Source organism: Fringilla coelebs (genome assembly GCF_963513975.1).
Source record: "Fringilla coelebs genome assembly, chromosome: 4".
Classification (NCBI taxonomy): Eukaryota; Metazoa; Chordata; class Aves; order Passeriformes; family Fringillidae; genus Fringilla; species Fringilla coelebs.
The window spans coordinates 72,655,811-72,679,861 of NC_140032.1; the positions used below are offsets into that span (position 1 = coordinate 72,655,811).

General features: G+C 56.6%; 2 protein-coding genes across 8 annotated transcripts; one reads left to right on the plus strand and one right to left on the minus strand.

Annotated features, from left to right (window-relative positions):
- Positions 1 to 597: 597 nt before the first annotated feature.
- On the plus strand, positions 598 to 9,211 carry LOC311152859 (uncharacterized protein). Of its 7 annotated transcripts, XR_014616100.1 has the most exons (9): positions 598 to 861; positions 4,069 to 4,192; positions 4,686 to 4,777; positions 5,344 to 5,421; positions 5,524 to 5,648; positions 6,251 to 6,460; positions 6,850 to 7,019; positions 8,118 to 8,252; positions 8,619 to 9,211. XR_014616100.1 is itself a non-coding variant. In XM_084204283.1 (5 exons), the coding sequence occupies exons 1-4, from the start codon at positions 647 to 649 to the stop codon at positions 5,417 to 5,419; spliced, it is 507 nt and encodes a 168-aa protein (XP_084060409.1). In that variant the 5' UTR covers positions 598 to 646; the 3' UTR covers positions 5,420 to 5,421; positions 5,524 to 5,649. The 7 variants fall into 7 exon arrangements, 1 of the variants encoding a protein (XP_084060409.1); XR_014616099.1 differs by having other exon boundaries at positions 8,118 to 9,211; XR_014616103.1 differs by having other exon boundaries at positions 4,687 to 4,777; positions 6,853 to 7,019; positions 8,118 to 9,211.
- A 5,073-nt stretch (positions 9,212 to 14,284) lies between these two features.
- On the minus strand, positions 14,285 to 17,162 carry LOC311153203 (uncharacterized protein). The gene is made up of 5 exons (XM_084204835.1): positions 16,973 to 17,162; positions 16,637 to 16,762; positions 16,004 to 16,156; positions 14,683 to 14,913; positions 14,285 to 14,506 (listed from the first exon to the last, which is right to left on the minus strand). The coding sequence occupies exons 3-5, from the start codon at positions 16,011 to 16,013 to the stop codon at positions 14,343 to 14,345; spliced, it is 405 nt and encodes a 134-aa protein (XP_084060961.1). The 5' UTR covers positions 16,014 to 16,156; positions 16,637 to 16,762; positions 16,973 to 17,162; the 3' UTR covers positions 14,285 to 14,342.
- Positions 17,163 to 24,051: the final 6,889 nt, after the last annotated feature.

The window sequence follows — 24,051 nt, forward strand, 5'->3', positions numbered from 1 at the left end:
GCTCCTTATGCCGACAGCATTTTCTCACTCCTTTTGGTGAGCTTAGGACCCTGCAAAAATGCACATCCCTGGGAGCATCAGTGTCAGGAGGGTGCCTGATGTGTCTGTGACATGTTCAGGGCTCATTAGGCAGTGACTGCAGTCGCACTAATTAATGGGCACGAGAGCAGCAGGCCGGGTTCGGCCGGACTCGGAGCCGCTCGCTGCATTCGGAGCTCAGCTCGCTTCGCTTCGGCGAACCCGGTAATGTTCACCTTGGTTCGGCTTATCTAGTCCGGTTCGGCTGAACGCGGCTCCGTTCCGCTCAGCTGACCTCAGCTAAACTCGGATCGATCGGCAAATCCCGCCCACATTCGGCCCTTCGTGCGCACTCGGCTGTTATCGGCCACACTCGGCTACTGTCGGTTACATTCGGCCCTTCGTGCGCACTTGGCTGTTATCGGCTACACTCGGCTACACTCGGCTACTGTCGGTTACATTCGGCCCTTCGTGCGCATTCGGCTGTTATCGGCCACACTCGGCTACTGTCGGCTACACTCGGCCAGATTCGGCCCTTCGTGTGCACTCGGCTGTTATCGGCCACACTCGGCTGCTGTCGGCTACACTCGGCTACATTCGGCCAAACCCGACGTTGCTCCGCGGCGCAATGGCGGCCTGTGGCCGGGGGCCGCTCCGCGTCCTGAGCGCCGTGAGGGGACAGAGCGCTGGCACAGCCGCCTCATCCCGGGTCACCCAGCCCCTGCCCGCTCCCACGCCCGCCGGAGCGCGCCGAGCAGCGCAGGACGCGGCCGCTGAGCCAGGAACGGGGACAATGGCCGTGGCTCGGGCAGCAGCGGCGGAGCGGGCGGGGGGCGCCCTCAGGTGAGGGGAGGGGAGGGGAGGGGAGGGAGGCGTGCGGGGCCCGGCTGGGCCCACGCAGCGGGACGGGCGTGCTTTCGGCACTGCTGCGTGGGACCAGCCTGTCCCGGGACTTGCGGCTCTCCGGGATCCTGTCCCGTGGGACGGAGCTGCTGCTCGTCCCAGCTGCGCTGGCTACGTTTCACTGGGTGAGAAGCCAAGTTCACTCTTGAGAATTTTTAAAGGTTCCTTAAGGGATAAAAGGCAGCGCTGGGGTGCTTGGCTGTTTGCCAAGAGCAGCCGGTTCCCTGAAATCGTGTTTCGATATACTATTACATTGCCGTGGTGCGTGCATATTCATTAGAGTTTATACATATTGAAACAGGCCTTTGAGTTTAGATGTTCTTTGGATTGGTTTTAACCTTTAACTTGTCTTCATGCCATCTTGTGGGTTAAACCAGTATACTTTATTTCTTCCTGCGATGCCATCCTGTTTTATTTTCACTCCCTTGGTATTTGATATTGATGGTCAGTAAATTCTTCCCTTTTTATGGTGCTGTGGTTTCTGTTTCTGTTATCTTGTGTTTCAGAGAAGATAGTCCCCGAATGTGGGAAATGATCTAATTATTTTACACCATTTTCTGAGTTACTTACACGTAAAAGTATTTTACATTTTACAGTCTCTATTACAGTGCAGTCTAAGATAATATCTATTCCACTCCTGTTTATAAAGGCTCTACAGTGCGCACATAAACTGACAGGTTATGCTTTATCAAGAGCAGCAGTTACAGATTGTACTCCCTCAGGATTGTTGTGGTTAATAATACCATGCCAGAGGTAATTATTTATAGTTATTTGTAGTTATTTATAATTCTGGGGTGGGCTGAGCTCCGTTTTCTGGGAAGCAGTGGGATGGGTGTTCCTGTGTCCACCCCCGTGGGTCCCAGAGAGAATCTGCTCCTGCTGCAGCTGAGGGTCAGTGGGAAAACCTGAACAGACCCGATGGAAACCGATGGAAAAACAGGTTTTGTTGGGTTTTGGACTTGACATTTTCCTTTGATCCGTCTGTTTTGCCTTAGGAAAGAGGAACTGGGACCAAGACATTTTGTTGCCCTAGAAAGGATGAGTTTGTTTGTATGTATTTCCTGACGCACCTGGAATGATTTGGGTGTCAGGAGGCACCTGAGAGCCTCTTTTTGTCTCCTGGGTGAGGTCGTGGCTATAAAAGGGGTAAAAGTTGGAGCAGGAGTGTGGGTAGAGAGAAGAGCAGTGCTTGGGGTCAGTGAGACTCTGGGGATTTGCACCTGGAAAGGGCCCTCAGTTTCCTGATGGGAGTCCTGGAAACAGAACTGGAGTCCCTGAGAAATGAGGACAGTGCAGCTGGAGTGCTGGGAGTGGAGAGTCTGCAGTGGGTGCTGTCTGGTCAGCCTCCTGATGTCCCCTGTCTACTGCTGGGCTGGCACCAAGTCACCTCCCAGGTCGGGACCCCGTCAAGGCAGGGTGCTTTTTAAATGTTTTAAATGCTGCAGCAGCTCCCTCCCTATGTGAGAGCTGCCTCAGAGTGGATGAGTGTGAGGATATCCAGTTCTTCCTTAGGGCTTGGAGCATGGCAGGGTGCAGAGCTCATGTTCAGTCTTGCTTAAACACTTTTAACAGCAAAATATTTTAAAGCAGAGACTTTGAGGAAGTAACACAGGAAAAAGTCTGTTGCAAACATAGGTACAAGGTGTCTATTGAAGATGCACATTGCTGGGTGTTTTGTCAAACCACTCTGGGGACAGAACTTGTCCCAAAAGCTTCATGAACCCTTGTCTTCTGCTGATGGGGCAGTGTCTGAGCCCAGCTCTCGGGGGCTGTGTGGCTCATCCTCCCTGGAGCAGGGTCAGCTGTTGGACCAGGTGAGGATCTCTTTCTGCTTGGTAATTGCTTTTGCTGGCTTCAATGTCTGGGCTGCAGCGCTCCTTCAGACCCTGTGCCCTGCAGCAGCACCTAGAGCTCCCGTGCTGGGCAGGGGGCAGCTCTGGGCTGGCCTTTGGGTCTCATCAGTGCCCATTTACATCCAATATTTGTTGTACTTCCATCACTGTCTCTGCGTGCCACCCTCGGTGCCACGGGACAGAGCTTGGGAAGGCTCCATCCCATCTGTGCCGAGTGCTGCCAGCATTTCCAGCTGCTGCTGGGGGCATCAAGGGCTGCCTTTGGAGCTTGGGTTTTACACAGGGTTACCAACTGCCCTTCAGCATCCAGTGTTCGTTCTGAGCATGGATCCTACAGCTGGATAGTTCAGCTGACAGGGACTAGAGCCAGCTCCTGGGCCCAAAACAGGTTTGGTCCCACAGAGAGCGACTGAGCTTCCTGAGATAGCACACAGATGGTGCACTTTGGGGCTTTGGGGTTAATAGTTAGTGTTGCCAGGTGATTATTATAAGGTTGGACTGGAGCTTTCTTAGAAAAGCCATGAGGTGTGATGAAAATCTATGGAAAACAGGTGGTTGGTATGCTAGCTGGTAGTAGGTCTTGGGATTTTCTTCGTCTTTTCCTTAGGCTGTTCTTAAGAGGACCCCAAAACTGCAAAATAAAAAGGAGGGGGGTGGGGAACGTGGGGGGAAGAGTTGCTTTTAATTTTTTTAAGTATTGCTGTGGGTTTTGGTATGTCAAGTGGCACTAGCAAAACAGAATTGGAATAACCAAACTTCGGGACTGCACTTAATTCCTTTAATGTGTTTGTGTGGGTGCAGGACATGCCAAATCCCAAAGCAATTCCAGGCCTGTAGCTTCAAGTGCAACATCTTTAAAACCAAGTGCTCAGTGTAGCCTTTTCACATGGATGCAAATGGTCTAAAGGCCTTTCTTGTGTCCCAAAAGCAAAAACCCTTTCTCTGTGAGGTTTTGGAGGGGTTTCTCTTTGGGATTTCTTGTGATGCAGCCTCCTGGGTGTCCCTTCCTTTGTGCAAAGTCCAATGGTAAAGGATTGAATGAACTGACATGTGGGGTCTGGGACAAAAATGGTTCTGTTAAAATTAGGCAAAGAATGCAATAAGAAAAATGAGCTTCCTTTTAATGTCTGAAATAAATAGGAATAAAAATGCTGGAAAAGGCCACTTTTATGTTTGAATTGGTGTCACCTCTCATGGATAAAACCCCATGGTGAGCAATCAGACCAGGAATATGAAAGCTTGGATCCTTTGACTTCCACAGTGGATTTAATTTTCTTTTCGTCCTCTCTTTCAGGACAGGAAAAATGATCAAACTCCTGCCATCCTTGCCAAAAGCTTCAGTGTTTAAGCAGGCAAAGCCAAGAGGCTTCAGCAACAGGGGTCTGCACTGGAGGGCTCTGATCCCGCCCACGCTGTGGGTAAGTCAGAGGGACACAGGGCTCCTGTTTTCCTCTCTGCTGGGACTAACTGTCATGGGAATGCCATTTCTGACAGCCCAGTCCCAGGGTGCTGGAGAAGGGCAGAGGTAAAGAGACAAATGCCCGAGTTTCTTGGGGATGATGGAGTTGTGGTGCTTGGCTGTGCCCTGAGGGACAGGTTGGGCATTACTGTGCGCCTAAGGACTGCTCTGGGGGTTCAGGAGCTCTCAGTGTATTCCCAGCTCTCCCAGGATGGCAGCTGGTGCACGGCTGGGTTGGGCTGGGGGCAGGCACTGGCCCTGGCACTGATGCAGGGGCGGGGCTGGGAGGATTTGGGAGCACTGGGAGAAAATGAGGGATGGTGCTGGGCAGAGTGATCAGCCTGTGCTCGTGTCAGTGCAGCCGTGCAGGGCACTGGGATCTGGGAACAGCTCCAGCTCTCCTGGTGTCCAGGGATGGGGTCTGAGGGACTGCGTTTATCTGTTGCTTCCCAGGTGGGCAGGAACAAGGGGAAATGTGCTGCCAGAGCTGTGTCCCATCAGGCTGTAATTCCCTCTGGGAAAGCAGGACAGTCTTTGGACTGAGGTGAGTTTCTTGCAAGTGCTTACATGACCAATCCAGGGAAAAGGGAGTTCAGGAATTGCATCTGCTGCTGGGAACATTGCCTTAAGTTTGCTTAGTTTGTGTCTGTGAGAAGTGGGAATTGGGCTGGACAGGTGCTGTTGGGAACAAAGGATGGAGTAAATCCTCTCCAGGGTTGTGCAGTGAAGGACTGAGTGGGAGGGAAGGGGAGTATTTATAAATGATACCACTATTTCTCCCAAAACTGGGGGGGAGCAGTGATGGGCGTGGTTGAGTTTGGTCTGGGCCTTGTTATTCCCTGTGCAGTTGTTTAATTCTGTTGTATGATTTACTGTCCAGTATCTTTCTAACAAAAACTGACAGAAATTCAGGTTCAGCATTAGAACTTAGGTCCATTCACTGCAAAATCTCACCAAGGCTGGAGGACTGGGGTGATGACTGCTCGCAGCAAAGATTATTTATCAATGCTGTGTCAGGTGTCCCTCAGTGCTGGGCAGGAAAGGTGAGGGTTTGGATCAGGAATTCTGCAAACAGGGCCTGTGTGATGGTTGATTTATTGTGTTTTTCAGTGAGCCAGGGCTGGCACAAGGACTCATGAAGGTGCTGGTCAGGCACCAGAGCTGTTGGCCTTTGCAGCCATTGTAAAGGTATGATCACAAAACATTTTGGGGGCTGTTTTCAGAATTCTGGGTTTTAGAGTTCCTGTGCCCAGCCTGTTGCTAACCCTGGGGCATCTGCTGTGGTTTCAGGCTGTCCTGGCTGGAGCACCCTGGTCCCTGCTGTGCCCAACACCTGAGACACAGAGAGAGCCCTGTCCAACGTGGCCTTTGTCACCTTGTCAGCAGTGTGGCAGCAGCCCTGGAGCGGGTCAGAGGTGAGAACCGGCTGTTTGGAACTGAGGAGTGTTTATCTGGGGGTGGGGGGAAAGGGGGAGGAGTTTCCATCCTCCTGGAGCTTCCCTGCTGGGATGAGGCAGCACAGGGATCAGAATTCAGTGTGCACCTCCCGTGGGCATTGCTGGCCTTGGTGTCTCTGTAGTGCCATCAGACCGTGGCAGGTTGCTGCTGTCACTGCCACCCCGCCTGGGGGCTGTGCCTCCTGGCAGCCCCTGCCAGCCCCACACAGGAGCTCCAGGGCTGTCTCTGTGCTCTGTTGGGAGCCTGTGCTGGAATGTGCCTCATGCCTGGGAGTGTCCTTTTGTTGCTGGGCTGCCAGACAGCGCTCTGGGCTCGTCTGCCTCAGAGGTGGATGGCCCAAGTCCCGGAGAGGGAGCAGGACAGGGGGATGGTCAGAGAGGGGCTGTCAGACCCCAGCTGGCAGTCTGTGCTGTGTGCTGCAGCTGGGTGTGTTTGCACTGCAGGGAGTCCATGGCCCCTTCCCAAATCAGCCCCACAGATCCCGAGGGCTCCTAGAGCAATGTTTTATTCTTCACTTCTCTTTGTGACCCTGCCATGAGCAATTCTTTGATTTCTCTAGGATAAAATCTCACAGCAGAGACAGTTTACAAAGGAGGCCAGAGTTGTGTTTGGAGCAGAGAGTACTGAGAGCTGCATTTGCCTGTGCTGCCACAGCCTGGGCAAAAGGGATTGGGGGGAATTTCTGATTCCCCAGTGAGAAGAACACAAACTCCCAGCCATTCAGGCCTGACAGTCCCCTCCAGCAGGAGCTCATCACACATCCACAGAGGTAAGTCCAGCATCTGAAAGAAAACAAAAAACACAGAAGAAAAAAGCAATTTATTTTGCTTTAAAGTTATTGCAAGGTCTTAAAGCCCAACCAACATTTGCTCTTTATTTTGGTTGTGTGGATCATGAGCAGTGGGCATAGATGATGCTATTCATTTAGCTGAAAACCTGGTGTAATCTAGAGGGGACACAAGATGTGTTTGTGTGGGAATGTGTGAGGGGATGTCAGGGGGAGTGAGGTGGCATTTCTGGGGGGATTGCAGATATAATTGAAGGGAGACCAGCGGACAATTTCCCTGGGAAATGAGGGGCCCCTCAGGCTCACAGCCAGGACTCTCCAGAGCTGAGGGGTCAGCACTTGAGACTCACTGTGTCCTCCTTCCTTGGCAGCAGCCAGCAGGGAAGGGAGAAGAGGATGCCTGTGGGATGAGGCTGGAGAGAGCCCGCAGAGGAACGGCCTCGGGCTGGAGAAAGGCAAAGGGACCTTCCTGTGGACAAAGGGACCCCTGCAGTGTCACCAGGGCTCCTGTGAGGAACAGACACTTGGAGGCCACATGGAGGTGAGGAGTGCATGGTTTGGGGCAAAGTGCGAGCTAATGTGCAGGGAAATGAGTAGGGGATATTTAGGAAGGAAAAGCTGAGCTGATGAGTTCACCCACCCTGGCACAAGCTGTGTTTGCACAGACTGGGGCCAGAGGTGAAGGTCAATCCAAAGCCAGCCCTGCTCAACCTCTGGATCCCATGATAAGTTTCACAGGCTGCCCACTCAGGGATTAAAAATACATAAAAATGAAACCAAGAGCTTTAATGAGATTCCTGGGAATCCCATTACCTTGTTGTCATAGAATTCTTAACACAGTTTTGAGCTTTGATGTCAGTAATGCATTTCTTTATTTGGATTATTCACTGTGTGGGACTTGGGGTTTATTTGGAGTTTATTTTCAAGTCCTCATGGAAGTCCTGACACTGCTCAGGAGCTGGTAGGAAAAACAGAATCAGAGCTCCTGGCAGGCACAGGGTGTTTTCCCCTATAGTGGATTGTAGGGTAATTGTTTGGGACCTGGATTGTCCCTCTGGGTGATGCCACTTACTGTAATTTGTATTATTTCGTACAATATATTCCCAAAACTTCCCAGCCCAGGGGCTTGAGCTGACAGGATAGGATGCAGATTATTCTCTGTGTGGTGGCCAGATTTGGGGTTCCCTGTCAGCTGTGCTAGTTCTGATGAATGATACCCATAGCCCCGAATTCCCTGCTCCATTCCCACTGCAGTAACCTGACAGTGCCCCACAGAGCGTGGATATTCCCATGCAGAGCTGCTGCCTTGGACACCAGCTGCGTCAGGAGCCAGCAGAGCTTCCAAGGAAGCTCAGCAGCAGTGGGACAAGGACAGGTTATATTCCAGAGAACTGGCTATTTATAACCCTCACCCCAGTGATGTCCCTGGGGCACTGGACAGAGTTGCCTGGAATTGAGCTGATTTCACCCCCCGAGCTCAGGCTCCAGTCCATGCTTTTAAGCAGGAGAAGGTGTGGCCAGATGCACTCCCAGCCTGTGCTGAGGCAGCCCCTGTGCCCAGGTGGGGATATCTCTCCCTGCAAAAGCTCAGCTCCTTTCAGAGCCTCAGCAGAGGCCTCTACAAATTCTTTTCTCTCAGGAAGGGAATGAACATATCCAGCTTCAGCACACCTCCAGTGGGACCCACCTGCGAAAGCTTTCCATCACTTCTGCACTTCCAGCTGGCTCCCTGAAAAACTCCACACTTCATCCCGCTCCAGCCTCTGATTTGCCGGTATCTCCGAGGGCTGCTGCCTGGGATTGAAAACCTGGGAGGGAAGATTGCCTTGGCTTTAATGCTGATGAGGGCCTCAGGCTGGGGAGGAGGGCAGGGATTTGGGGTGTCTGGGCTGTACCTGGCAGCTGTGTGGGAGCTCTGAACCGGGAATTGCTGTCTGATCTCCTCTGCCAACAGCCCGTGCCTCTATTCCCAGGTAGTCCCAGCTGCTCCTTGGGGTCCTTCCGGGCTCTTGGTGGGCTCGGTCCTGGCTGAAGCATTTCCGTGTGCCTGGGCAGAGCAGCCCCTGGCTGAGGAGCTGTGGTGCAGGCACAGCTCCTCCCCTGCAGATGCCAAGGACAAAAGGTGCTGCTTGCCTTTCAGGGGCTTCAGGTCTCCTGCCCTGCACTCCCAGCCAGCTGGGACACACTGGGGGAGCACCACTGGCATCAAGCAGGAGACACCAAGGCTTCTGGGCCAGAAAAACAGCCTTGGCCTTAACAACCACCATGGTTTTGACCTAACAACACTCACCTGTAGGAAATGCCCCACCACTCTCCAGAAGAGCTTTGGCCACAGAGCAAGGTAACCCTCAGGACTTGTCTTGTTCACTTCTTCCTGGAGAAACAAAGGAACATTGTGTGAGCACATTTACAGCTGTTGGGTAAATCCTGGAAAGGGTAAAAAATCAGGTTTATAGGGAAGAGTTTGGTGCTGTCCTGTTGATGCCAGCCAATTCTGCCCTACAGCCATTGCCCAGGCTGGTGTCTAAAGCAGCATTAGCAGAAGAAAAAGAGCTGCATTTGTATAGGAATTCTCCTACTGGCAGCAGTCATTCCCATGCTACTCAGGACCTTTGTAATGACCCTGGGATTGACTCACTTGTTGGGAGCAGGGTGCTGAGAAGGCCAAAATTCTGTGTTCAATGTGGAGCTGGACCAGTCGCTTCTCAGCATTTGACTCGATGATCCTCCTGGCTCTGGAAATAAAGAAAAAATAGTTTTCAGTCGTTTTTTACCTCAAGGGGTTTCTCCCTGGTGTTTCCCTGGGGCTCCAGTCCCATCCCACACCAGGCATAATCCGAGTGGGAGCAGCAATGCCCCGGCCCCAGCGGCTGTCCCAGAGCAGCTGCTCCCGGCGGCGACGCTGCAGCCCCGCTCGTTCGGCGGGATTCCCCGGGGACGCGGAGAAGGGAACGCGGAGAAGGCTGCGGACGCTGTGCTGGCACAGGGCAGTGCGGTGCCCGCGGGGCTACCGCGCCAGGGACCTCGCTGTCCCCGCGGGGCCGTGCCGCGTCCGCCAGGGGGTGCCCGGGGGGCGAGGCGGGACGCGGCGCTGGGGAGGCGGCGATGGGGTCCCCGCGTCCTTACCGCTTCTAGCCGCGATGCACCGTCTGCTCCGGTGAAATAGCGTCTCCTTGACGGGCCCAGCAGCGGCACAGCCCCGGCTCCCCGGCGGGACCACAGACCCGCACCGACCACAGCCGGAGAAGCAGCGCCCGTCCCGGAGCGGCTCTTCCCGCCCGCAGCGGTGCTGGTCCCAATCCCTCCTCCATCCTCTGGCCCCGGCGCCCCCATTCTGCCTGCCAAAGAACAAGCTGCTCTACCCGGCTCTCGCAGCAAATACCGGCAGGACTGGGACCCGAATGCTCGGGCCCCGGTCCCGGCCCCACCTGAGCACCTCGGGCACCGCGCAGCACTGGCAGCAACCGCCGATCCGGATCTCCGCACAGCGCTCTAATCGACGCTCCCGCCGCATCCTGAGATGAACATCCAGCGCTGAAAGCGGGGCGGGCCGGGATCCGCCGGGATTTATGGGCGGGCGGGGGGCGGGGCCCCGGGGGCGGGGCCAGCACAGGTGCGAGGGGCGGGGCCAGCACAGGTGTGAGGGATCCCAGTGCGGCTGCGCGGGGCGGGGCCTTAGGGGATTTAGGGCGCGGGGAGGGCCCCGCGGAGCCATTTGCTCCTCGGCGGCCGGTGGGGGAGGTTGCTGTCGGCCGGTATATTTATTTCTTTGTCTACGTTTTTTTCCTCTTGGTTTGTTTTCTGTTGTTTTTCTTTTTCTCTGTAGCTCTCCATTCTACCCTCCCTTCCTCCCCTCCCCCACCCCCTACACCCTCCCCCCCCCCAAACCCCCCCCCCTCCCTCTCCCCCCTAGCCCTCCCCTCCCTCCCCCCCTACCAATGCCCCCCACCCCCCCCCCCTCCATTCCCTTACCCTACGCCTCTATCCTCTCTCTTCCCTCCCCACCCGGGCTGCCCTCTGCTCCCTCTCCCAGTTCCCCTTTTCCCCGCAGTCTCTCCCCACCTGTCCTCAATCCCAACCCCCCCCCCGTCACCGCGGCTTCACCTGCCCCCTTTCCATGGTACCTTCCACCTCCTTCCCTTTAGCCTGCCGTCAATCCTTCCTTTCATTTCTCCACCCTGCCTTCCTGCCTTCCCCCCAGCCCCCTCCCCTGCTGCCCTGCACACCCCGAGCTCTCCCCACCTGCCTTCGGTCCTTGTCACCCTTCCCTCGACCAGCTTCTCTACTCCTCTATTCTCGTTCTCCCCTCCCCGCTCTCTTTCTTCCCTGCAGCCGCGGGGCTCGGGGTGCCGGGCAATAATAAAGCCCAGAGGGCCGGAGCCCGGCGCCCCCGCCCCGCTGGGGTCCCCACACGGGGCCGGACCCGCTCTGCGGGTCCCCCCAATCCAGTCCAACACACCGCCCGACACCGCCGGGGCTCCGGCTTTCCCGACATCACACTGGGGGGTCCTCGGGGAGGGGGGTGGGTAGATTGTGGTGGGCCCCCTCCTCAGGAGGGGGTCCGGGGGGGGGGGGGGGGGGGGGGGGGGGGGGGTTGGGGGGGCGGGGAGGGGGGGGTGGGGGGGGGGTTAGGGAGGGCCCCCCTCCGGAGGAGGGGGGTCCCTGGGGGGGGGGTTGGGGCGGGCCCCCTCCGGAGGAGGGGGTCCGGGGGAGGGGGCGGGGTCGGGGGGCCCCGCCCCCTCCTTCGGACCCCCTCCTCCGGACGGGGACTGCCCCGGCCCCCACCCGGGGACCCCCTCCTCCGGACCGGGGCCCGGGGAGGGAGGGAGGGGTGGGCGGGTGAGGGGGCCCGACCAGGGGGGACGTTTGTGTGTCTGGCTTTTTTTACGTCTGTTTACGACGCAGAGTGACGTGCCCCCCTCCGCTTCCCCCCCCCCGCCCGCCCACCCCTCCCTCCCCCCCCCGGGCCCCGGTCCGGAGGAGGGGGTCCCCGGGTGGGGGCCGGGGCAGTCCCCGTCCGGAGGAGGGGGTCCGAAGGAGGGGGCGGGGCCCCCCCGACCCCGCCCCCTCCCCCGGACCCCCTCCTCCGGAGGGGGGCCCGCCCCAACCCCCCCCCCCAGGGACCCCCTCCTCCGGAGGGGGCCCTCCCTAACCCCCCCCCACCCCCCCCTCCCCGCCCCCCACCCCCCCCTCCCCGCCCCCCACCCCCCCTCCCCGCCCCCCCCCCCCCCCGGACCCCCTCCTGAGGAGGGGGCCCACCACAATCTACCCACCCCCCTCCCCGAGGACCCCCCAGTGTGATGTCGGGAAAGCCGGAGCCCCGGCGGTGTCGGGCGGTGTGTTGGACTGGATTGGGGGGACCCGCAGAGCGGGTCCGGCCCCGTGTGGGGACCCCAGCGGGGCGGGGGCGCCGGGCTCCGGCCCTCTGGGCTTTATTATTGCCCGGCACCCCGAGCCCCGCGGCTGCAGGGAAGAAAGAGTGCGGGGGAGACAGGAAAGATGGGGTGGTGAGGACGGGAAGGGAGAGGGGTAGGAGTGAGGAGGGAAGCGGGAGAGGAAGGGAAAGGCGGGGCGGGGAGAAGAGGGACGGTGGAGAGAGGAAGAATACAAGGGAGTAGCGGGGAAGGGACAGGACAGGAAGGAAAGGGGTGGGTCAGGTTTGTGAGGAGAGGAAAGGAGCGTTTCAGGGTGAGAGGGAAGGGGGAGAAGGAAAGGGAATACGCGGAGAAGGAAGGAGAGGAGGGACAGGAGGGGAGTCTGAAGCCTCCGCGCCTCACCTGCCGAGCCCGCACAGGGAGCTCCCGCCCGCACCGTGCTCTGAGTGAGCAAATGGCGGACGAGGTGATTTCCGGGGACTAAATCACCTCGGCTCCGCCCCGCGCAGCCGCCCTGGGGCCCTGTGCACCTGGGCCAGGCACACCCTGCACACCTGAGCTGGTCCTGAGTCCCGCCCCTTGTGCCGCCCGGCCCCGCCCCTGATCCGCCCCTTGTGCCGCCCGGCCCCGCCCCTTGTGCCGCCCGTCCCCCGCCCTGGCCCCGCCCCTTGTGCCGCCCGGCCCCGCCCCGATCTCGCCCCGATCCCGCCCCTTGTGCCGCTCGGTCCCCCCCTGATCCCGCCCCTTGTGCCGCCCGGCCCCGCCCCGATCCCGCCCCGATCTCGCCCCTTGTGCCGCTCGGCCCCGCCCCTAATCCCGCCCCTTGTACCGCCCGTCCCCGCCCCTGATCCGCCCCTTGTGCCGCCCGGCCCCGCCCCTTGTGCCATCCGGCCCCGCCCCTGATCCCGCCCCTTGTGCCGCCTGGCCCCGCCCTTAATCCCGCCCCTTGTGCCGCGCGGCCCCGCCCCTGATTCATCCCCCTGTGCTACCAGGCCCCGCCCCCTGAGGCATCCGGCCCCGCCCCTTGTTCTGTCAGGCCACGCCCCCATGCCACCTGGCTCCGCCCCGATCCCTTTCCCCCTCCCAGGATGGGGGCGGGGCCATCGGTCGCGGCATCGCCCCTCCCACCTGGGCCGAACCGTGGCTGTTCCGGGCGCCGAGGCCGGGGCTCCAAGGCGGGGCAGAGAACGGGACCGGGGGTTCTGGTTCAGCTTCTGCCGGTATCGGCTGGGGGTCCCGACTGAGAGTCGGGACCGGGAGCCTTGGCGGGGGCCGGGGCCGAGGCACTCCACGGCCCGAGCCTCCCCGGGCCGGTGGGGATAGAAGCTGCCGCGGGCCGGGCAGGGAGTTCCGGGGCCGAGGAGAAGCGGGGACAATCCCATCCCGATGCCCGGGCCGGCGGGCCCTGGCGCTCCCGGCGGTTTCCTCAGGCGGCGGTTGGGGCACAGGCGGGAGGCTCCTCGTGGAGGAGCTTTTGGGGCGTCGGGGCCATGGTAGCCTCGGAGGAGTGCGGGCTGTGAGGGAGGGACGTTCCCCTGGAAGCGGGTGTACCCGGCCGGGCTGCGGCTGAAATAAGCTTGAATACAGTGATTCCCCACAGGGGCTAGTGCTGCCCCGCGGAGATACAAGACCGTAGAGGGTGGGTGCCTCCTTCCCAGGTCCCAAGCACTTCCCATAAACTGGACATGGGGTAGGGGTGGGCAATACCCTTCCAGCTGCCCGCTGCTACATCACACACGGGGTCACAAACAGAGTTGCAGGGCTGGCTCTCAACTGCCACGTGCAGTTTTGGGTGCTTGGAACATGCTGAGGGGATCAGGTTTGGAGCTCAGGAAGGGACTAAGTCCTGCATTTTTCACAGTTGAAAACGGAGACTGAATCCAGTGGGTTTGGGTGTAAAGGCAAAATTTTAGTCTTGTTTTCACCTTTTGAGAACAGACTAAACATTGCATTTTTTGGGCCTAGAAACCAAGCTCTGGGGGATGATTTTGGGTCCCAGAAGCAGAGCCCGATGTTTGCGAAGCACAGAAAAAGTAAAGTAAGTCCTGCATTATTTTCTTTTCTTGAAAATGCAGTCTAGTCCAGTGTTTCTGGGACCCAGAAAAATGACCAAGTGGCACTTCCCAGAAACCTGGGAACAGCAGCTCAGCTGGATGCTTTCAGCCCCCCAAAGCAGAGGCTAGGGAAGGGCATTTGGGTGGGAGGGCTGGGGATGAGGACCCTCTCTGGAGGAGGGGGTCCGGTTGCCTTGGTCCCCAAATGGAGGGACACCAGCTGTTTCAAGGGTCTGAGACAGTCTCAGGAAAGAAAAGCACTTTTCAGCCCCTTTTCCACATCCAACTGTTTATTGTGCACAACCACTACAACAGTTATGACTTCTATTTAAACAATAACTGTGACAATAAATAGTTAATAATTATAAAAAAGTTAATAGTTATATGTAATTGATAAGTCATGTACAACTTGGCCAAAAGCCCATATAACTGTAATTAGCCGAAGCTTTCAATTGGCTTGTAACAAAAAACAGCAGTTATTAAGCCAGAGCTGGAAGGACCTGGAGCAGCCTTCAACTGGAGCATCTCAGTTCCAGAGGTGGAATGAAGAACACACGACAGCCAGAGCTGGCGGTTCAGCAAGCTGGACTGGGTAACACCTGCAAGTGAAACAAGCAGAAGGAACAGACGTCCCCTGGGCCCTCAAATATCCTGAGCAGTAAATCAGCAGGGGTCCATGAGCAGGAGCTGTGAGCACCAGGAACAGCTCTTGTCCAGTGTCCATCAGCTGGAGCTCCAACAGGCACAGGTGTCCCTGAGGGAGAGCTGAGCTTACCTGCAGCTGCAGAAGGAACATCTCGTGGCTGGATCTGGAACTGGCGCACCCGGATTCCCAGCCAGGGGCGGGCCTGGATGTCCCTAATCAGGAGCTCTGAGCAGCCTCTTCCCTCGGGGAGTGAAGCCAGGCCACCTCTCTGCATGGAGGTGGCTCCCAGTCCCACCCCTGAGAGCAGAAGGGAGGCAGGGGCTCTCCTGGGGACGTGGTGCAGCAGTGTCTCCTCTGTCTCTGCAAAAAGGGGTCAGTCAGCAACCCCAGGGTGCACAGCACAGCCCCATATAACCCACAGGAGATGACTGTCCCCCTCCCAGAGGGGCAGCCCTTCCCTCCCTGCTGCCCCTCGCTTTGGGCACAGGCTGTGCACCCAGGACAGGGAGGCAGAAATCTCAACGAGAGAGCTAGGGGCTCTGCCCAAAAAATGCACATTTCTACCCAGAAGAGCAGAGGAGAACACAGAGATTGCTGCAAGCCCTCTGCTCAGTGAAGGGCACTGTGGGAACCAGCCACCAAACATCACCGGGGCTGAGGGTGGCCTGGGCCCACCCAGAGCCTGGCCCGGCCCAGCACCTTCCCCTGGTCACCCTCACCCTGCCCCAGAGCAGGACTGGGGAGCCACGTCCTGATAAGCACAGCACAAACCCTGACCCCAGCCTGGACACGCCGCAGGGCACGTCCATCAAACAACACGGAGCCAAGCCCAACAGTAAGGAGCAAACGACACAGGCCATGAAGGGCCCAACACAACGAGAAGCCCCCCAGAAGGGGGAGCAGGGCAGGACTGTCCCCAGCCTGTCTGAGACCAGAAGCCAAAGCAGCAGCAGTACTGGGTGGTTGCTGATGGTGTGGGGAGAAGCCACCCTGGGGCAGCTCTGGTGATGCCCCTCCTCCCAGCTCCCTTCACAGCGATGGCTCCCACAATTGTCATGCACAGCTGAATCCCAGACCCAGTTCCTGTCCCAATCCCCCTGCAGCCAGGGCCCTGTCCAGGAGCACTGCCAGTGCAGCCCCAAACCACAACACAACAGGACAGGCCACACAGCCAGAAACAACAAGCACAACCATTTTCTCCCCAAGGAAGGGCCAAGCACAGTGCAGAGGCAGGGCACAGCCATGACCCTGGCCCTGCTGCAGCCTGCTGCCAGCCCCAAGGTGGCCCACAGCAGGGCCAGCACCAGAAGCCACCGGCACAGTGCGTCTCCTCAGCCATAGCCTGGCACAACTTCCTTAGGTCATGGTCATTGGGGCATTCCTTCCTTCCTGCCTGATCCTGCACCCTTCCTCAGGAGCACAGCCGAGCTGCCTAATTCAGAGCACTCACCTGGGCTCATCCTTCTGTGCCAGCCTCTCTTGGTGCCATGCTGGGGCCATGCTCCTCACCTGGGCTCATCCTCCCATGCCAGTGTGCCCAGGGCTGCTCCTGTTGGGGCTGTGTTCCAGGCTGAGCCCCTCAGCCAGTCCCCTGTGCCGTTTCCTGCGTGGAGACAGTCCCGGGTGAGGAAGAGCTGCAGCTTTGCCTCTGGGAATACAAAGCTTTTGCCCCAGCAGGAGCTCCCGATGTACACCACATGTCCCCGCAGGCAGCAAAACACAGTGGTGAAAGCAGACCCGGCTTCTAAGGACTGCAGCCGACCCCTGTGGGCCCTCACCTCTCCCTTTCCTGGCAGTGCTGCAGGGGCCGGGGCACCCCCCTGGAGTTCCCCTGATGCCTGCAGCTTTCCAGGCAAACATGAGTCCCTGGTGCCTCTCAGCAGCTTCTCCTGGGCAGTCTGGGCCCAGGGCTGGGGCAGCCCTCCCCCTCCCCCCTCCCAGTCTGACCCACACTTTGGCGGCTCTGCCTCCCTCCGGTGAGCCTGGGAGCAGGGACCCAGCGGGGCTGCCCAGGCAGGACCTCTGGACAAGGCACAGCTGGCTTGGAGACAGGGACAGTCAGGAAACCCTTCCCCAGGCTTACCGAATTTCATAGGAACGACCCGGTGGCTGCAACTGCTCCCTCCTCTGCGAGACCCCAATCGGGGGAGGTCCATTTTGGGGAGCAGTGCCGGGCAACCTTCTCTGCAGCTTCCCCACAGCGGAATCTCTGCGAAGATGTTGGAAAAACACTTGTATAGGTGCTAAATTGCAGAGCACCTCCTGGCTCCCTTCTCTACCACGTCACACTTTCCCGCGGCACAGGCCCCAGGCCGGAGGCAGCCCTGAGCTCCCGGCATAGCCCCGGCACGGCTGCTCTTGTCCCCCGGCTGGGAACCGCAGTCCGGCATAGCCCCGAGGTGGGAGAGCACGTACTCACCCTGGGCCCGAGCTCCGGAACCCCTCGTCCATCCCCGCAGACATCCAAAAGTCTCCCCAAGCGCACACTGCAGCCTACAAGGGGCGGGGGACCCCGGCCCCTTTGCCAGCAGCCAGCCCCAACCACACGGCCGGGCAGCGCCCGGCTCCCCGTTCCAGCCCAGTCACCGCCGCGGGAACCGTGCGTTCCGGCGCCAAGGAGCCGCCAAACCACAGCCCCCGTCAGGGCCTCGCCGCCCGCCCAGAAAAGGCCGCGGGGCGCGCACGGCGCAGGGCCCGGGGCGGGGCCGGGCCTCGCCCCCGGCGCTGCCCCCGCCGAGGCGCCCCCTGCGGGACGCACACCGGTACTGCGGGGAGCGCCCCCGAGCGCCCCGTGCCGCAGCCGAGCCGCTGCTGCGGCCCCACGGCGGCGCTTCCCGAGCTGCAGCGGGGCCGGCTCGCTCTGGCGCCCGCTGCTCGGCTCACACGCCGGGCACAGCCGGGCCCGCGCCCCGCTGCCGAGCGAGGGCCGCTGCCGCGGCCCCTTCCTGCTCGCTGCCCGTTCCCGGAACGGGACACCCGTGTCACCCACAGTGGCAGCCAGGTCTGCTCCCTGACCATTCCCGCTGAGAAGCGATCCCAGCTCTTCCCCGTTCCCGAACGGCCGCTGCTGCCAGAGGGGAGGGGAGAGGGGGCAGCCGGGTTGCATTTCACACGACCCCAATTCGTGGTTCGAAGCTGAGCCGAATCGACCCCTGCTCAGCCAAACTGAGCCGAACCGAAGTGAGCTCGGCCGAACGCAGCCTCCTGCTCTCGTGCCCATTAATGACCGCGTGTGATGGATTTTTAGACCAAAGCATTTTCCCTGTTGATTTCCCTGCCTCTGTTTCCCTCTTGCCTTCCCTCTGCTGTCTCAGCTCGCTCAACTTCCTACCCCCAAACTGCCTTGGCTCCTCTTTACCCTCCAGTAAATCCCACCTTCCCTACTTCTCTCATGTCCCTCTCTCTACTGTATTCCTTAAACCATCCCTGTCCCGTAAGCTGTTTTCGGTTAGATTCGGCTCGGTTCGGCCCAACTCGGAGCTGCTCTCTGCCTTCGGCCGAGCTCGGCTCGGTTCGGCCCCATCCGGAGCTGCTCGTGCGTTCGGCCAGACTCGGCTCGGTTCGGCTCAACTCGGAGCCTCTCACTGCGTTCGGCGAGCCGAGCCGGACTCGGTTCTGTTCAGCCAGACTCGGAGCGGCTCTCGGGGCTCGGCCGTTCTCAGCTCGGTTCGGCCCAACTCGGAGACTCGCTCCGTTCGGCTCGGCTCGGCTCCCTGAGGCGGGAAAGCGGCGCCCCTCACGTTCAACTCGCACAGCGCGGGACTCTCCTGCTGCCGCGTCCCGCGGGCGGCCCGGCCATCGCAGGGACACGGACGGCAGCGCGGGGTGGGGCAGGAGCTCATTAGGCTGTGACCGCACTCGCACTAATTAATGGGCAAGAGTTCGGCCGGGCTCGGCTCGGCTGAATTCGGTTCAGTTCTGCCATGCTCGGTTCACTCACCTTTCCATATCTCTCTGCTCTTCCCTGCTGCCCCGGGAATGAAGCATCAGCCGGGCACAAGCCTTGGAAAAAGCCTCAGGAACAAGTGTTCCGCTCAGACGGTCATTGGGTGCTGAGAGCAAGAACCATCACACCCGGGGTGGTTACATCTTGTGAGGACAAGAATTACCCCATGCCAAGCCTCACCGTCACGCCCCGGGGGTGAGGGAGCTTGACCACAGCACATCTGGGGACACAGGGATGGACCTCGTCCCCTAAACTCCCAGAATGGGGATCCCCTAGGGACCTGCACTGCAGAAACTGCAACAGGAACCAAAGCCATGACCAAGCTAACACTAACAAACCTAGAAATACAAGCAAACAGACAAACCCAAACCCATAAAAAAAGGTTGGAGGAAAACCCAAATCTCCCAGCAGGCACAGACCAAACTGACAGGTCAGAGTTTCCCTCATCACAGTGCCTGGGCTGTGCCAGCTTCCCCAGCTTCACAGGGAGGGTGGCGTGCCAGGGCTGCAAGGAGCCTTCTGCAGCTGGCACCAGGAGAGAGGGGCAGGCAGGGCACCTGGCATTGCAGAGATGTGGGAAGCCAGGCCCCAGCAGGCAACAGTTATGAGCTGGGCAAAACCTTCCTCCTGGAGGATCAAAAGTTCTCTGGAAAAAAAAGGAGGTAATGCCGAGCAATCTGCTCCTCCAGGAGATAAGGAGGAGTGGGCACCAACACGGGAAATGGGGAGCAAGTGGGAAGTCTGTGTGTGCCAGCTCCTGCCTCGGTCACAGGTTTGTCCTGGCAGCGGCAGTGTCACAGAGAGAAGTACAAACATGCCTGAGAGAGCCCCGCTGTCCACAGGAGCTGCCCACGGCACACTGCAACAACTGACAGTGGAAGCTCAGTGCCCAAGGGAAACCATCTCCTTTACCTGTGTGAAGGACTGTGTGCCCTGCACATCTCCAGGAAGCCACTCAGCAGCTGCCTGAGCACCCATGGCTCTGTCGGACAGCTTCACAGCCAGCGCAGCAAAAAGGAACTTGGCATGGCTGTGCTGGGGTTGTATGTGCATCTCCACAGCCTGGAAAGAAAGCAGAAACAGGAGAGAATATATCACAATTCCAGCCCTTCAAAAAGAAAGGAAACTCAGTCACGTGATTGAGGGACAGCCACTTAGTTCTGGAGGGTGCAAGTGCTTCAATTCCAGCTGTGCACATTTAGTATTCCATGTAGCTGAGATCTGGGTGTTTCTCTCTGGCTCAGCCCCAAAGTCCAGCTGGAAGCAGGGCCACATCCCTGCCACGGGTAAGGAGGCCTGTGCCTGAGCATCAGCTGGAGCACCAGCCTCCTCACTGCTCACCGCAGGGCACTACAAAGCAGAAATCCACCCCTCAATGACAGCTGCAGCTGTGGACCAGTTTGGGCTGATGGATACGGTGCTGGGGCATATTATGAACTTGTTGGCAAGAAGCTGCCGTTGATGTTAAAAAAAGCTCGATATAAAATTGGACACAGTTACCCAAAACCGGGGTGATTTTACCATCTTGCCACGGTGGTGTGTCGCACCCAGTTACAGAAAATCTCTGTTTCTCTGACCATTCTCTGAGACAGGCAGTCCCTAAAATCTCTGGCAGTCAGGCTGGGAAGGAGCTGCGAGAGCCCAGTGGCCGTGTGAGGTGTTTATTTCCCTCTCCCAGCGTGCCGGAAAGCTGAGAAGCATCTTCTGGTCGGGCGTGCCGTAAGCTGTCAGCCAGGTCTCCAACACCTCGCCAAGCTCTGAAAACGCAAAGGTGCCTGCGACCGAGGGCTCCCTGACCGACACGAGCCTGAGCTTTATTTCAGTCCCCGGAGTGCGGCAGGTCCGTCCCGCTGGCCACGCCGCATGCCGCGCCCGGGGAGTCGCTGTCCCGAGCGGTCCCTGTCCCTGCAGCCCCGCTTCGCCGCCCAAGGGCCCGCGTCCGCTCCCTTCCTTCGCTGCCGGCTCGCCGTCGAGCACCTGCTCCCGGTGGGAGGGGCCCGTCCGGCTGCGGCGCGCCCTCCCCCGCCCGAGGTGCCACCGCTCCGACACACCCCGGCTCGGCCGGGTTTTGCTGCTGTTAAAACCGGTGCTCCCGCCGTTTCATCTCGGTGATGCTAAGTTTCGGTGATTAGGCTGGGTTGCCATGTACGAGACGGCAACAACTTCCCCAGCTCCAAACTCTCCGCAAGCTCTGCAGGGTCAGGAGTGTTGGTTTTGTTGCCCCGTTCAACAGTCCGGCAAAGTCACAGACCTTGTTTCTGCTCTCCTCTGCAGCGTCTGCCGAGGGAGACCCTGAGGGAAACTGGCCTGAGGATTAAATGTCCGTGCCTGTAGACAAAGAATCGGTCTCTGCACCAGGACCCCAGTGCAGCCAAGGGAGGGAAGGCAGCACTGCTGGCTGCACCTCCCCTGTGATTGAGCAGAGATTTGAGGCAGCCAAAGCTGTCAGGCAGCAACAAAAGTCTCACTGTGTGTGCTAGAAATCTTTCAGTGCTAAATGCACATTGAACCAGCCTACTTGTCATGTTTCTTCTAGTGAAGCATTAGCATTAGTGTCAAAGCTTGCTAATGCAATACAGACATTATCCAGTATATATATATATATATATATATATTCCAGCTCAGTTTGGGTGTGTTGCTGTACTCAATAACGTGGGAGGGAACGATAGCTGTCACTTCTCCTAATGCTGCTGTTTAACACCATCACTGCAGGGCCTGGGCTGGCCTGCCTTGCCAGGAGGACTCCGGGGGGAGTGACAGAATGTTTAAAGTAATGAAATACTGGCATTACAATATTATTTCCAAGTATCTATTTCTGACACGTTTGTCAGGGTAATTACTCTGGGTAGTATTTTTTACTTCAGGCAGTAAGTTAGGTGTATCAGCTTCATCCTGAGCAGGTGTCAGCACGCTCCTGGAAGGAATGCTACCTGCTGTCCAACCCGCTACAGAGGCCAGCAGGAGCGGTGCTGGTGCACATCTGAAATGAAGCACACTTTTACTCAGACTGCTTTGTGAAATTTTTGCTGAGATGTTTCTGCACACCTTGTGGCATGTTGAATTTAGAGATGAGCTGATAAAGGCAGGAACACTGTTCTGTCATCACTGTCTGAGTTTTTGAAGATTTCAAACCCCTGCATATTAAGTCCTAAAATTACTTATGACACAGATGACACCACATCAATTTCTTTAAGGAAGCCCATGATCCACAGATGCTGCAGACCCACTTCAGACACTGATGAAGTATTCAAGTCCCCTTCTTCCCTCAAGAGTTTGGCATCACTGCATTTATTCAAAGCGCTGTACCTTCACATCAGGATTTATTTGGATATTCTGCAAATATATGTATATATGTACATAAGCAGTTTTATGTTAGCTACAAATATCCTCCAATGAAACTCTCCATCATGAATCACATTTCCTTAAGGAAATTGACTTTGCTACGATAATGAAGCTAAATTCAGATAGCCTGGGGCAAACCCTTTGGCAGATATGTGTTTTTATTCCTGTAGTCTAAATGAGAATCTTTTCAGGGTAATCTAAAATATCCCTGGACCCAACTTCCTTAGAAGAGAAATTGCACTTGGTACCATAATGACCTTAGGAAACGAAGCTTCATTTAAACTTAAAAGCATCAGCCACAATTAAAGCACTGCTTCATTTTGCTACGATCTGTTTAAACCACTGCCAGTCAAACCATAACAGGGGCCACTGACCCTAAGTTTCTAACAAGCAATTAACTCTAGCATGCTTCCTAAAAATTTAGTCCTTTAGTAAATTAGAAAAAAACCCCACCAAACAAAAAAAAGAGCAAAAAACAAAAAAACCCAACCAACCAACCAACAAAAAAAGCAACCCCAAAAAAACCCAAACAAAAAAACCCCAATCCCCAAACAAACAATCAAACAAAAAACCTAACGAACAATCAAACTAAAACAAAAAAAACCCGCCCTCCAATAGGTGACTCCGAGCAGGTTTGTTCTAGAGCACTATCTTTCATTATTATGAATTCCACTGAACTAATTACAATCATCTTCTACCCAACTGTCATCCCCCAAACCCAAAAACTTTGTTGTGTTTTTAAAAGCAAGTTTCTCTGCCTCCACGCATCAATTTTTTGGTCAAAAAATCCAAAAACAGGTTAACAGCAGCAAAACCTGATGTTTAGAACAACAGCTGTTGTTGCAGTACCTGGCAGAAATGCCCCCCCAAGCTTTACCGTCTGGTGGTTCCACTTGTTCTCCCTCTGGGGCAGTCTCACACTTCTGAGCTCCACACGGCCCCAGTGCTGACAAGCTCTAAGGAGGCACCTGAAGGCAAGCTCTAAAGAAACACAAGACTTACATTACCCCAGTTTACTGTCATTTGCCTTGAAGAGTGCTTAAATGTTTCAGTGAGTGTAAAATTGCAACACTCTAACTGCTGTCTCATTAAGCATCAGAATAAACATCTGCTTATTTTAATGGCTTTCTTCAGGCAGTTGCTAACAGTTCTTTTGCCACATGCTGTGGTCTGTGCTTAAATATTATCAGAGGCTGGTTCTGACAAATACAGTCAGTGGTTGCCTGCTAGGTAAAACCATCTTTGAAAGCACTACCAGCCCTACAGCAGCTGTATGGCATTAAAGAAATGTGACGTAACTTTGGAGCTACTGAAATGGTAAAGCTGCCTCCAATCCCAATTTTCTAGCTGGGTTTTGCCAGCAAACTCCCTAGACCTTAGATTCTTCTCCAATAAATCCACTGGTATCTGAGCATGACATTTTGCTTGCTTATGTGTTTGCTTCATGCTAGGAAGTGCCAGTCACATTTCACCAGTCCTGGAGACCCAGTTGGACATTTAAAGACAAGTTTCCAGATTGTCCCAATATCTATTCCTGGAGCAAAAAGAGATGCCAAACCATACAGAGAGATTGTGAAACTCCAGGTAGAAGTCATAAACTGGCAAGCAAATGGCAATGCATGGCTCTATCCAACATAAATCAAAGACCGTGGAGATGAAGGGAAACTGCCCACAATTCTGTCCTTGCTCACAGAGCAGCTCCCCAGCATCCAGCTGATGATGAGGGCAGGTTTTTCTCTTATGGACCTGTCCTCTCATGGCTGAAGATTCTGCATGGTCACTTTCAGTTCAGCTTGGGTGTTAATGCTCACAAAAATTCTCTAGAAATAGCAATAGTTTTCAGAGCTTTTTCATTACCTGTTTTTATAGCAAGCTTGAGTGTCTGTTTCTGATTTTATGCCTCACTGTTATTTAAGTTGCCATTACACTGATTGTTTTCTCTAGCAGTTAAGGATGTAGGCTGTAAAGGAGCCCTTTGCAATAATATGTTCCAGAAAACCCCTAAATCTACCAGGCTACCACAAAAGGGAAATACCTGTTAATGTGGTGGGAGAGCATGAGAGTTGTGGGGGTTTTGTTGTTGTTTTGCTTTGTTATTGGCCCTTCATTTGGATTTTTGTTGTTTTGTTTGTTTTGTTTTTGTTAATGGGCTTTTCTGTTTGGTTGTTTGTTTTTTTGGTTTTTTTATATTTTACAGCTGCAGTAAGAAG

Coding starts and splice junctions, on each gene's coding strand:
- LOC311153203 (XM_084204835.1), bottom strand. Junction 14,507..14,682: donor TGTTCCTTCTGCAGCTGCAG/GTAAGCTCAGCT, acceptor TTTCACTTGCAG/GTGTTACCCAGTCCAGCTTG.
- LOC311152859 (XM_084204283.1), top strand. CDS start 647: ATGGCGGCCTGTGGCCGGGGGCCGCTCCGCGTCCTGAGCGCCGTGAGG. Junction 4,193..4,685: donor TGATCCCGCCCACGCTGTGG/GTAAGTCAGAGG, acceptor TGTTGCTTCCCA/GGTGGGCAGGAACAAGGGGA. Junction 4,778..5,343: donor AGGACAGTCTTTGGACTGAG/GTGAGTTTCTTG, acceptor TGTGTTTTTCAG/TGAGCCAGGGCTGGCACAAG.